General features: G+C 47.2%; 1 protein-coding gene across 2 annotated transcripts in view; it reads right to left on the minus strand.

The window, feature by feature from the left end:
- The window catches only part of Chmp7 (charged multivesicular body protein 7), a 14,830-nt gene extending 5,490 nt beyond the window's left edge, over positions 1-9,340 (minus strand). Inside the window, exons 1-2 of one of the 2 annotated variants that reach the window (XM_036199164.1) lie at positions 8,756-9,152; positions 6,727-6,898 (exon numbers count right to left, since the gene is read on the minus strand). In XM_036199164.1, coding sequence (XP_036055057.1) covers positions 6,727-6,898; positions 8,756-9,054 — 471 coding nt within the window. In that variant the 5' untranslated portion in view covers positions 9,055-9,152. Of the gene's footprint in view, positions 1-6,726; positions 6,899-8,755 lie in introns of both variants that reach the window. The other variant, XM_036199163.1, reaches the window with a different exon arrangement.
- Between the last annotated feature and the right edge of the window lie 3,364 nt (positions 9,341-12,704).

Raw genomic sequence — 12,704 nt, forward strand, 5'->3', positions numbered from 1 at the left:
TGAATCATTACTAAATGAAAGAGGTAGAGAGAGATGTCACAGAACTACAGGCAATGTTGACACAGAAGTGTGAGTTCACGTGCGTGTGTGCATGCGTGCGTGCATGCATGTGTGCGTGTGTATGTGCACGTGTGTGCATGTGTGTGTGTGTGTGTGTGTGTGTGTGTGTGTGTGTGTGAACACCTCACTACTGTTCTTTGTTCTGTAGAGGATGGGCAGTCACTGGAGGAACTGCCATGGCTAGGCTGACACAGAGCCAGCAAACAGCCGGCAAAGGATGGACTGAGGAGTGAGCATTAGGGACAGGGAGGCCATTTATGCAAGAAGAGACATCACTACCTCTCCAAAGAGGAGGGCATGTAAGAAACAGAGAGATGGGCTAGATCGCAGCAAAACTTAGAGGATGAAAGTAGCAGCCCAGGGTGTCTGAACAAAGGCTGACGGAGAAGGGGACTTGACTGTGGCTGAGGTGACTCATAGAAGTCTCCAACACCAAACGTTCCACTTTGGACAAGCTAGGCAATCAGATGTGTAAGCCTCAAGTTCAAAGGAGACTGCAGAAGAGCAAGGAGCGCCCTCAAGTCCCCAGCAACAGAGGGCAGTCAAGATTGCAAGTGTGAGTGAGAGAACACAGGGAGATTCAGGGAAAAGTGGCAAACTGAAGGAAGGCCAATGTTGAAACAGTGAGGTGACCCACAAGAGACCCACAGGACTGTTTGGGGGTACTAAGGAGAACCCACAGCTCACTGTGAACAAACCCAGGGGAAGAAACCAATATACGAAGCAAGCGGTCAACCACGTCCAAGACAGCACACAAGAGTCTTCTAGCAAGACAGAGACTACAGTTCCCGTTAGAGCTGACTGCCCCTCCCAGGACCCACCATCCCATCAACAATGCCTGAGAGCAGTGTGACAGACACAGATAAGTCTCAGTACACAGCATTAGTAAAGGGGCTAGGGAAAAAGGGCTTTCCTTCCCCACATGTACATAAGTCCTCAAGAACTGAGATAGGGGCTGAGAGATGGCTCAGAGGTTAAAAGCACAGGCTGCTCTTCCAGAGGTCCTGAGTTCAATTCCCAGCAACCACATGGTGGCTCACAACCATTTGCAATGAGATCTGGGGACCTCTTCTGGCCTGCAGGCAAACATGTAGACAGAACAGTGTATATTTAGTAAATAATATAAATTAAAAAAGAACTGAAATTTTAATGGAAAAAATAAAAGTACAAAGTAAAACATAAGAGAAGCTAGGAATATAGTACATTGGTACAGCAATTGCTTAGCGCACATGAGGCCCTAAGTTCAATCCCCAGTACCAAAGAGAAAGCATCAATATTTGGTTCTGTTTGAGGCATAAGATGTCTTCCCAAGCAAGACCAACAATGAGTACTCCAAAGGAAACTGGGTGCCCTCACTGCAGAGATATGAAGACTTCTGTAAAAGACATCATGACGGTTGGCAAGGTGGCTCGGCAGGAAAAGGCACTTGCTGCCATGTCTGCCCACAGGAGTTCAACCCCCAGGACCATATGGTGGAGGGAAAAGTGACTCCTGTCCTCGGACGTCCATGTGTCCTATAACGAGCACATCCATACTCATGCACGTGAATTCAGACATACACAAATGGTTTTTGTTTGTTTGTTTTAAGGACATCACAAATAAAAATTATGCAAACAATCTAGGGAGCAATATTTCTATCTTTAGGGTTGGGGAGATGGCTCAGTAGACAAGAGCATTTGCTGCTAAGCATAAGGACCTGAGTTTGACCCCTAACACTCACTGAGAGGGCAGGCCATGGCGACCATCTGTAACTCCAGCACTGCTTAGGGAAGAGACAGGAGGGTCACTCAGACTTGCTGGCCACCAGCCTAGCTCCACATTCAGTGAGAGACCCTGTCTCAAGGGAATAAGGGGGAGGGTGATAGAGTAGGACACCCGACATCCTCTTCTGGAGGACACTCACAACTTTACATCTTTGATGCCAAATGCTAAGTATCTACCCCCAAAAATATAAAGAACTCCTACAAATTAATAAGAAAGATAGGCAATACAGTATAAAAGCAGGCAAATTATAGAAATAGGCAATCTGCACAAGAGCTTATGTAAATGATGACAAGACAGGTAAAGAGACGGGGAATAACAAAAAGGTAGAATGCTTGCCAAGCATTCCCAAGGCTCAGAGTTTGATCTCCAGCAATACAAAAATAAATTTTAAAAGTGCTAGACATACAGATATAAAGTAGTTAAAAAGGATGCCAACATCCAATGTTGACAGGGATGCGGGGCGTCACCTTCCTAAGACACTTTTTTAAAAAATGATTTATTTTTATTTTATGTGGATTGGTGTTTTGCCTGCAAGTAGCCTGTGTGAGGGTGTGAAGTCTGGAGTTACAGACAGCTGTGAGTTGCCATGTGGGTGCTGAGAATTGAACCTGGGTCCTCTAGAAGAGCAGACAGTGCTCTTAATCACTGAGCCATCTCTCCAGCCCCCTGAAGACACTCTTGATCAAAGTAAAATTAGTACAAAGTCCTGAAAAGTAAACAATGTTGCACAGGGCTCATGCCTGTGATTCTAGCACTTAGAGACCGAGGCAGGACTGCCAACGCAGACTACATTGTGAAAATACGTCTCCACAGCACAAAAAATCAGGTAATTATTTTGTATGTGTGTTCACACGTGTGTGCATGTGTATGTAAGTATGTGTGTGTGTGGAGCCCAGAGGTAACATCAGGTATATTCCACAATCACTCTCTACCCTGTATTTTCAAGACAGGTGTATAATTCAGCTAGACTGGCTGGCCAGCAATCCACAGGGACCCTCCCACCTCTGCTTCCCAGCACTGGGATTACATGTGCTAGCCTCTGCACATGGCTTTCTATGTGGGTGCTATGAATCCAAACTCAGGTCCACACTTAACCAACTGAACTGTGTCCCCAGCCCCTAAAAACGTAGAAGGAACAAAACTACACAGATGTGTGTGCACAAGCCTAGCAAAGATAGAAAACAAGAGAAACTGTAATAACTTCAAGTCCACTTGTGGGGCAGCCAGAGCATAAACAGTGGCAGACGTACAGATTACTGTACAGCGGTCAAAAAAGGATGAACTAGATTTACATTGTGTAGGACCCAGATACTCCCAACATATTAAAGCGGAAAGAAAAAGCTATGGAGCCATTTTATTTCTAGAAAAGCCCACACATGTACATACATCAATAGATACATATCTACTACACATGCACATCAATAACAGAAAACTTTGTACATCACACACTATTAAAAAAAGAAAATCGAAAGTAAGAGCAGTAGGGTTAATAAGAAAAATGTTTGTCCCTTTTACCTCTGACGGCCTGCCACACTGCACGTGCACGCACACCAGAAATGCTTCAACTTCCCACAGTCCTTCCCCAGGTAAGACCAGCATCTAGGGTACCTGCTCTTCATCTCACCTGGCCTTGTGCCAGAGATATGGAACTTGGTACAGCTGCCTGAGCCTTAGTGCTCAAGATACAAGACATTTATGCCGAAGTCATTACAATGTGTCCAAAGTGAAGAACACTGATGACTGAACAGTTAGAAGTCCCAAAAAAAGGGGTAAAGTGACTGTTACAAAGCCAATTAACTCGAAAGTGAGAGTATTAGCGCTATCTTATCCCAGACGCCTGCTCGTGTGTGTGTGTGTGTGTGTGTGTGTGTGTGTGTGTGTGTGTACCACCAACACTATTGTGACTGGTATGGCATGCTCTCCTGCCAAAATATGCTTGGAGATCCAGCAAAGGTGCTAATCCATGGAAACCAGGGGAGGTGTTGGTTCTGTAATTGCACATCTTAAGAAGTCTAAATCCGCGGCAACCCTGAAGAAACTGCTCAGGTTGCCAGTTTCTGAAAATGGAGACAAACTGGCAGCAGCATTTTTGATGCAATGAAAAAAGGTTGGAAGAAAGGGCATCATCCCAGTTCAGGATGGAGAAAACTGAACATGAACTGGAAATTGTCAAAGGCATCCAGAGATATATTCTCTATACTTTACTAACACATCAGGAGGTCAAAATGTGGATTTCAGGACACCTATGATCTACTGTGTGAAAAGAAAATGTTTAGCACCAGCCCACTGTACCTCTGCTTACCAGAGACTCCAGGCACAATCACTGAAGATGCTATGAAGGGGCTTTAAACAGGCAAAAGCTGGTCCCCAGGTTGTAGCAGGCATAGTCTGGCTTTTGGTAACAATAGAAAGGATCAGCTTTAAGAGATAACTACTGGAGTGCCATATTTATTAAAGAAGAGGAGCTGACCCCAAATCTTGAAGGTGTTCACCCTTAGGATTTATGAAAGGAAGGATGCAGTAGTGCTCATCTGTAATCCCAGCACCTATGTGAAAATGGTGTGTGTGTGTGTGTGTGTGTGTGTGTGTGTGTAGACAGCACAATCACCTAGAGCTCATTCGTGTACACAGCACAGCAGCAGAAATAAGGGAAACAAGGTGAAAGCAGAGAGCTGACTCCCGAAAAGTTGGCCTCCTGACTGCCACGTGTGCTGTGGCATGCACACATCTGCATTCACACATACACAGCACAAATAAGAAATCTTTCTATAAAAGAAATCTGGAGAGGTCATTGACACCGAAGATATTACCATGCTTCTGAAAGGAGAAGGTAACAAAACTCACTGGGAAAGGTTCAAGAAATCACTGAGTCTTTAGGCTTCACAACTCATGAATCTAAAGGCAGAACTAGATGAGGCTTTCAGACACTGAGGCTGACTGTGCGGGGGGCGGACACGGGGCACTGAAGTGACTGAAGAACAGTGAGAGATACCCTCAGCACTACAAGAGCAGCTGCCGGAGGAGGCAGTCTGCAGCCTGGGAGAGGCTGTGCTCTGCTTTGGTGCATTCCAGCTGCTGACTGTAAGGTGCTGATGAAGACTAAAAATACTTCATTGAAATCAGAACACTCAAAATCCCTGCAACGACTTTATCAAAAACGCAAACAACGAAGGATCTGTAATAGTTGCGAAAACCCTGCAAAGTTCCTCAGAACTTTGGATCCATGATGCTATGCTTTTGACTATGGTGCTACGCTTGGAGAGTCTGTGAACGTGACAGAAAAAGGCAGCTCGGATCCAATGAGGGTGCAGAAAGCCACTTTACTGAGTGGTGCTGGGGAGCTAACATGGGAGGTGGCGCATTCGGAACTCTGGAATCACAACTCATCATTGTTAACGAATTCTGACAGGAAGCTCAAGGCAGGGTTCCTCAGCAATGACTTCAGAGAACGATGACCAAGGAAAAGGTGGCGGGCACACCAGGGGATCAACCACTAGATGAAGTGGAGAGGAGGAGTAGCTGTGCACAAGGAGTAGCTGTGCACAAGGAGTAGCTGTGCACAAGGAGTAGCTGTGCACCATTTCATGACAACAATTTGTTTAACGTTTCTTTAAAAGCAGACTCAGGGTGATAGAGCGTTTGCCTAGCATGCACAAAGCCCTAGGTTCCGCTCCCAGTACTGGTTAAGGCTCTTGAGCCAAGCCTGGGACCTGAGTTCAATCAGCGGGACCCTCCTGGTGGAAGGCGAGGACTCCTGCAAGGTGTTCTCTGACCACCGCCTGCATTACCAGGGTAAGCCCCTGAACCCACCCCACACCTGCCAATGAATACATACGATAAAAAATTGAAAGTAACGAAAGAGATCTGGACATACACGTATGCATGCATAGCAATGGGAAAGAGACTTATACCAAAGTCGGGATGGGTCAACAGAAAGAAAACTACATCTTTATATCCCTTTCTTTTTAATACCAAAATCATGGGCAAGTTTTGTTTTGTTTTTGGTTGATTTTTGTCTGGCCTTGGGAAAAATCAGTGTTCCTTACAAGTTCCTCCCTATAAACGCCTTTTTCATTACCAACAGGAGCCCATTAGTTCTGAGAAAACACGTGTTTGAAACCCGACGTCACCAAATGGAACAGGAAGTGTCTGCTTAGTAACAGCAGGTGGCACAGAATCACTACTGTGCCCCGCAGAGCTCTAGGCTCGCTTCTCCACGACACAGGACCAGACTGACTCCACTGCTTTAGAAAGAGACTGCTGGTTCTAAGACAGCTCCGTAACTCCACCAACTCCTAGTGTGGAACAGGAGAGAAGCGTGACTGCTCAGGGCTCTGAGAGCGCATCTGTCCTGCGGGCAGCAAGTGGCCTGGGCGAGGAGGGGAAGGTAGCACGTGACAGAGCTGCCTGGCAGCAGAGTAGGAAGGGATGGCACCTGCTGGCCTCATCCAGGCAGAAGAGCGGGGACAGGGAGAAGCAAGCCCCCGGTGAGCTGGAGGGAAGAGTGGTCGGAGGGTAGGAAACCAGAGCCTCGTGAGAAGGGCTGAGCTAGAACAGAGTGCTTGCCCAAGTTCAACAATAAAGACATCACTTAATTAAATTCTGGGAATTTCTTGCCAGTAAACTCGAGAAAGCAGACTACACCCTAAACTATAGCTTAATAATCCCCCCAACTGTCAGGAATTGTCCGTTACTGACATTTCCTAGACAAAGCCTACCCTTGAAATATAAAAATAACCCAACGAGTACATAACCCTAGAAAGTTCATGGCAAAAGACATCATGTAGACTCAGCCATTAGTCCTGGTTCTTGGCAAAGAGACAGTTATTTTCCTAAGAACGTGTGTGGTGACCCTGTCACACCTGATGCCACCCAGGCCCCGCCTTCCTTATGCATAACCACCTTAAGCAGCTCCACAGCCACGAGCACCTCCTCAGCTGGAACTTTGTTATCCCCGAGCATGTTAGAAAGAGTCCACTTGAGGGGCTTCAGCAGGAAGACTCCAACCCCCCAGGAGATCCAGCTGCTGTCCACACTGGCCATGAAGTCTGATTCTCGCTGTAGCTCGCCTCGACTGCAGAGAAAGAGAGACAAAGGCATGTAGAGACGAGAAATGCAATGGCTTGTCCTAATCCACACCTACCCCCAGAGGCATTTTTATCATCATCATCATCATCATCATCATCATCACCACCATCTATCTATTCTGTACTTGGAGCAGTGTCACTGTACCCAGTGTTCACCCTCCTAACCACTGGGCACAATAGACTGCATCACCAATATGTTAACCAAGGAGGACACTGAGGGTCTAAGACAGTAAAGGCGGCCAGATGACAGCCAATTTGTCTGGCCCCAAACAGCTAAGTGTCCCGCTAAGACAACAGAGGCACAGAAGGCTTCATGGGTTCATGTTGAGGTTTTCTTCTACCTGGGAACAATCAAATGAAAATGCTGTGTGACAGGCGGGACCTCGGGAAGAGAGCAAAGCGACACAGAGGGGCTCTCACGCAGTCTCTAAGCTAAGCTGGAAGTGAGATGTATTTCCTGGTGGAGGAACAGCAGCAGCCAAGTCTACTAAATGCTTGCCATGGGTAATCACTGTGTTAAGGGCTATAAAGATCCTCATGTTTTCACAATCCACCCACATAAGGTTGTTACTGTAATTTGATAATTGGTCAAAGGCTTACAGATGGCATGTTACCCATGCAAGGCCACAGTTTGGAAAATGGTAAAGCCAGGATTTGGGCACAACGGTGTGGCCCTCAAGCAAAGCTGTGGATATGTGGATAGCAAACCTGGACAAGTACCAGGAACCTTCCAGGATCAGCTTCAAGGAGGTTTGTGGGTGCTAAAAGGTCTCTGGATTTGGACATGGGCCCTGACTGTCCTGCATCAAGAGGCTCATTTTGGTTACATCCCTCACTGACTTAACTGTTTTCCACTTCAGCCATCCGGTAAAACTTTTTCCACAGCACACTCTCTCAGAGAATTGCAGAAAGGTTTCTTAGGTCAAGGTCAGGCAAACGAAAGGTATTGGGAACAAAAGTAGAGAAGGGTGACCATTTACTGAGAAAGCATTACGCCAGACACAACAGCCCTGACTTTCTCTTTATTCATTGAAAGAGACACAATGCTAGGCTAGGCTGGGCATAATACGTGCAGTGTGAAACACAAATGATTTAGAATCCAAAGATCAAGGACCAGTCCTGGAATTACTCTAGCCATGTAACCTAGGAAGTGATCTCTCTGACACTCTGTTTCTTATTTTTAATGAGGATAACTGTATTATCTTGCCCTCGATTATTGTAAAGGCCAGAGACTGGAGTATGACAATATCTGAAACCATGAAGTACCATTCATCTATTGGACATGTCACCTCTTCAAGCACGACCTGCACCCTGTACCTGTCACACACACACGCTTATCACCTAAAGCCCTTTCGGAGGCCCCAGACACCCAGTTAAACTCTGCTCTCCTCTGATCCAAACAACCTCAGTCCTGGACATGCCAGTTGTATGCCTTATGCCAGAGTTCCCTTGTCAAGATGTCTATAACCCCAGGAGCACTCCCTCCTTGGCTCTGTTCTTTCTTAGTTCAAAGCACCCATCTCGGAGATCTGCTGTCCCGGTGCTTCAACTCTAGCGGTCCTGTTGAAATAACCGCATAACGGGATCCCGGTCCAAGTGTGCCGCTGACACCTCTGCCCGGGTGGTTCTCATCTGGACCATTCCGACGCTCCCAGTCGCTTCAACCACCCCGACCCCTCTTGCTCTCTCTCTCTCTCCCCAGACGTCCGTGCAGCCGCCTCCCCGTCCTCCTCCTCCACCCATTGAACAAACCCTGGACGCTGAGTCTGGGCTGTCAAAGGGCAGGTTTGAAGTCAGCCCCGGGGCGCCGCCCCCCGCTCGGCCCGCTCGGCCCGGGTCCTCACCGCAGCAGGTCCTGCAGCACGGTGGCCAGCCCCAGAGGGACACTGCCCTTGCGCTGGAAGGCCTCCTGCAAGTCCCGCAGACGCAGGCGCACCACCCCTTGGCGGCGGCTGTGGCTCAGCACCAACGGCGCCCAGAAGCCCATCTTGCTGTCCCAGTCGGTGCTGTTCACCTCGCGACTCCTCTTGAAGGCGGAGAACAGGAAAGACATGCGCTCCTCGTCCTCCTCCCACTCGGGCGGCAGGAGGCCCGCCGGGTCTCCCCCGGTCGGGGCCTGGGCCTCCCGCCCCGGGGACCACATCGGAACCCCAGCCCCGCCAAGGCACCGCACACAAGCCTGGCCCGGGTCCCCTTCCGCCCCAGGTCCCTCTCGGCTTCCGTCGCTCCTTCACGCCCTCCTCCTCAGCCATCACGTCACCGCCGCCGCCAGCGTGATAAAAGTCCCGCGAGTTCTCAGGGCGCAGGCGTAGCGCGGCACCAGGCGGCGGGGAGGAGGGCGTTCTCGCCTAGAGAGACACCGAACGCAGGCGCAGAACCCTCCTTTCATGGCCTTTGTGCGACGGGGAAGGGTTTTGCGCGTGCGCCGCGACCATAGAGTTCGGCGAAGTGGTCTAGAGAGGCCACCAATTGCGCCTTCCCAGGTGGTCTGGGCTTAAGGTAGTGAGACTGAGAGTACGGGCGCTGCAGGTGGTTCGCAAACCTGGAATCTGGGTTACCGCTCCTAGTCCAGGAGCTTTTACATTAAACGAACGTCCAAGATACCCCCTCCTTTCTCTAAAATATCAGCCGATCAACAGACGTGGTCCCAAAGGTCCACGACAGTGCACACATTTTTAGGGCTCCATATGCTGCTTATCACTTTCTTCCCGCTCTCTGCTCTGGAGTGTACGCTTAGGAAACCAGTATCATTGCCCCAGGCTGTCCGGGCTTCCAGTATAGCGTCTATTTCCAGCTTCCCACAAGGAGACAGCTATGTGTCTTGCATTGACAGCGGTGCTGGCGGGTGAAAAAAACCCTTTACATAGTGAAAAGTTCTTAAACCCCGCTCTTTAATTTCTTTGCAGTCTTGAAGAGTCTCGCAAAATCTCTTCAGTCTTGAGAATAAATTGTTGTTGTAATCGTGGTAGTGCTGTAGCCGGGCTGTTTTTACCCAAAAGGAGACCAGGACGAGCTTTTTATGAATTTGAAGTTTTTATTGAGCCACACGGCCCCGCTGAAGGCACGCGAACTTGTCACCACTGGTCTAGAGAGGCGGCCCCGACCGGGTAAAGACGGGTTTACCCAGGGAAAACCACAGGTGCACTACTTCCGTTGACGCGGTGACCACGGTTGGCAAGCATGACAGGATATGAACTTTTAACAAAAATGGGGCAAAGGTGTATTGCCATGGCTTCTCGGTTTGATCGGGGAGCAGAAAGCCTTGGGATTACAGAAGCAGAACGATGCAGGTTGGTAATGGTTCCCCTAATAGTGTGGATGCCCAAGGGTCAGGCTGACCTTAACTTTAACCCAAGGTCCGATCAGGAATTCGTGACCATGTTCTAGCTGGGGCACCTTCTGCAAGCTGAACAAACACGCTGCCACTGAACTATGTTGATTTTTAAATATATTTTTAAATTTTTATATGTTTGTGTTTTGCCTGCTTGTGTGCAAGTCCACCGCGAACACGCAGTGCCCGAAGAGGACATAAGAGGGAGGACATAAGATCCCCTGGACTTGTAGTTATATTTGGGAGCCGCTCTGTGGGTGACGGTAACCCAAGTCCTCTAAGAGATCCAGCCTGGAAATATGCTGATTTTAAAAGAATCATCAAGCAAGCAAACAAACCATCTAAAAAGTGAAAGGAACAGTTTGTGTAAAAGGTAAAAAATAAAGCAAAAGTTAGTTTCGGCTTTGGAAAAAAGCCTTTATAAAGTGGTATTTCCTAAAGGGTTGAGTTTCAATAAATTTTAACAAGCATTTTGAAGGAATGTTTAGTTATGTGTATATTGATTGATATCTATGTATTGTTATATTTCTCTGCGTTCAAAATATCTCATTTAATGCTCTTTTCCAAACACTTGCCCTGTATTGCATTTAATGCTCATACTAACATTCAGAGGTAAGTTTCCCCACTTTCCCTATTTTCACAGAGGAAGCTGAGGCAGATATGGTGGCGTTCACCTTTAATCTCAGCACTCAGGAGGCGGAAGCAGGTGGATCTCTGAGTTAGAGATCAGCCTGGTCTATATACAGAGTTATAGGATAGCCAGTGCTATACAGAGAAACTCCGAGAGAGAGAGAGAGAGAGAGAGAGAGAGAGAGAGAGAGAGAGAGAGAGAGAGAGGAGAGAGGGGGAGGGAGGGAGGGAGGGAGGGAGCAGGAGAGAGGGGGGAGGGAGGGAGGGAGCAGGAGAGAGAGAGAGAGAGAGAGAGAGAGAGAGAATAACTATTAGATCTACTAGAGAAAAGATTTGTGTAGAAGGTGAGCAATTGTTATTCACTAGCAAACAAATCTATACCATGCCATCTGTCCTGCCCAGTAAATCAGCTATGTCCTGAAAGGAACCAGGTTTTCTAAACCTGGCTAAGGGTCTGATTAAGCCAAAACATTTGCAAGAGAGAAAATTGTTGTACCTGTTGTACCTGTTGCACCTGAAAATTCCCCTGCATTCCACCCTTCCAGGCCGAGTGGCCAGCTTTCACGTCAGGGAAGCAGAATCAGTAGATCCAAGGACCGTGGATACAAATTTCAGAGACTGGTCTTCAATACATCCTCTCTGCACTGGTTTCTTCTGGATGTTCTGTCTCTTGCATTTTGGTTTTGTTTCTCTTAGTAAATAGCAGCCTGACCTGAGGCAGGCAGATTTCATCTCTGGTAAGAAAAGATTTCCAAGTTGTGACCATAAGGCTTTTCCTAGGACACACATTCTGACTCTTTTTCTCATGAATTCACCACAGGTACAGAAGTGACTGTAGGAACCCTCTATTCTGAGACTGGAGAACACAATTTCACCTTCGTGTACCCTACTGTGGCAGTGACATTTATTTGTTGATGTCACAGACACCTAAATAGCTCCCATTCCAGCCATGATCTGCAAACATCCCAGAGGCTGCTCAGGGGATTTTCACTCTGCCCTAATGATGTTCCAGGTCACCGCCGCTCCCACTCATCAAGGGGCTTCCTCATTTTCGCAGAAATATGCAATCTCTGAGTCTAGTCCACTTAATTCTAATACTAGTACCTAGCTCTGAGATTCGCAGCCTTTAGGATTAGCCAAATGAAAAAGAAAAAAAATACTCATTATCTATGGGATTTATAGAGAAAGAAACCAGACTTGTTAACATCCAGTTCAGGGGCCAGAATATAATGGTATTCTGGAAGCCCTTTCTACCCTGTTCTGTCATTGCCTGTGCCTTCCAATCTGTGTTTATCTTTCTATAGCCCTGTATACCTCTTTGCCATGTATTAAATGCCACACTGCTTTCTCAATCTCTGCTTATGTGTGTCTCTCTGACTAGCTGATGTGTCCTTGCTAACAGGGACTGGGATCTTAATTGGATTTGTTTCTAGGCACATCCTAGGAGCTGTCTGTGGCATGGATAGATGGATGAATTTAATTCAATGACTAGTTAAAAAAAATCTATCAAAGCCTACACTTTACAGCATTAAGACTACTTATTTAGGTATGGTATGTTGACACAACAGTTGTATTTTTATTTATAGGAATGGATTATTTGTTCCTCAGCCATTTTGTGCTAAATGCCTCTAAATTTAATTGTCTTTATGCTTGGACAGTTAGAAAAATCTTAGATGGAAGAAATGTCTGGCTTCTTTTATTATTCAGTGTTCAAACCACTGTTACGGTCCATCCACTCATGACCGTGACTCCTTAGAATGACACAGCAGCCATTTGGGAAGCTGACTATCCAGTTTATCCATTTAAAATCTCATTATGAGGCCAGGGTAATC

This window comes from Onychomys torridus, chromosome 9 (genome assembly GCF_903995425.1).
Source record: "Onychomys torridus chromosome 9, mOncTor1.1, whole genome shotgun sequence".
NCBI lineage: Eukaryota > Metazoa > Chordata > Mammalia > Rodentia > Cricetidae > Onychomys > Onychomys torridus.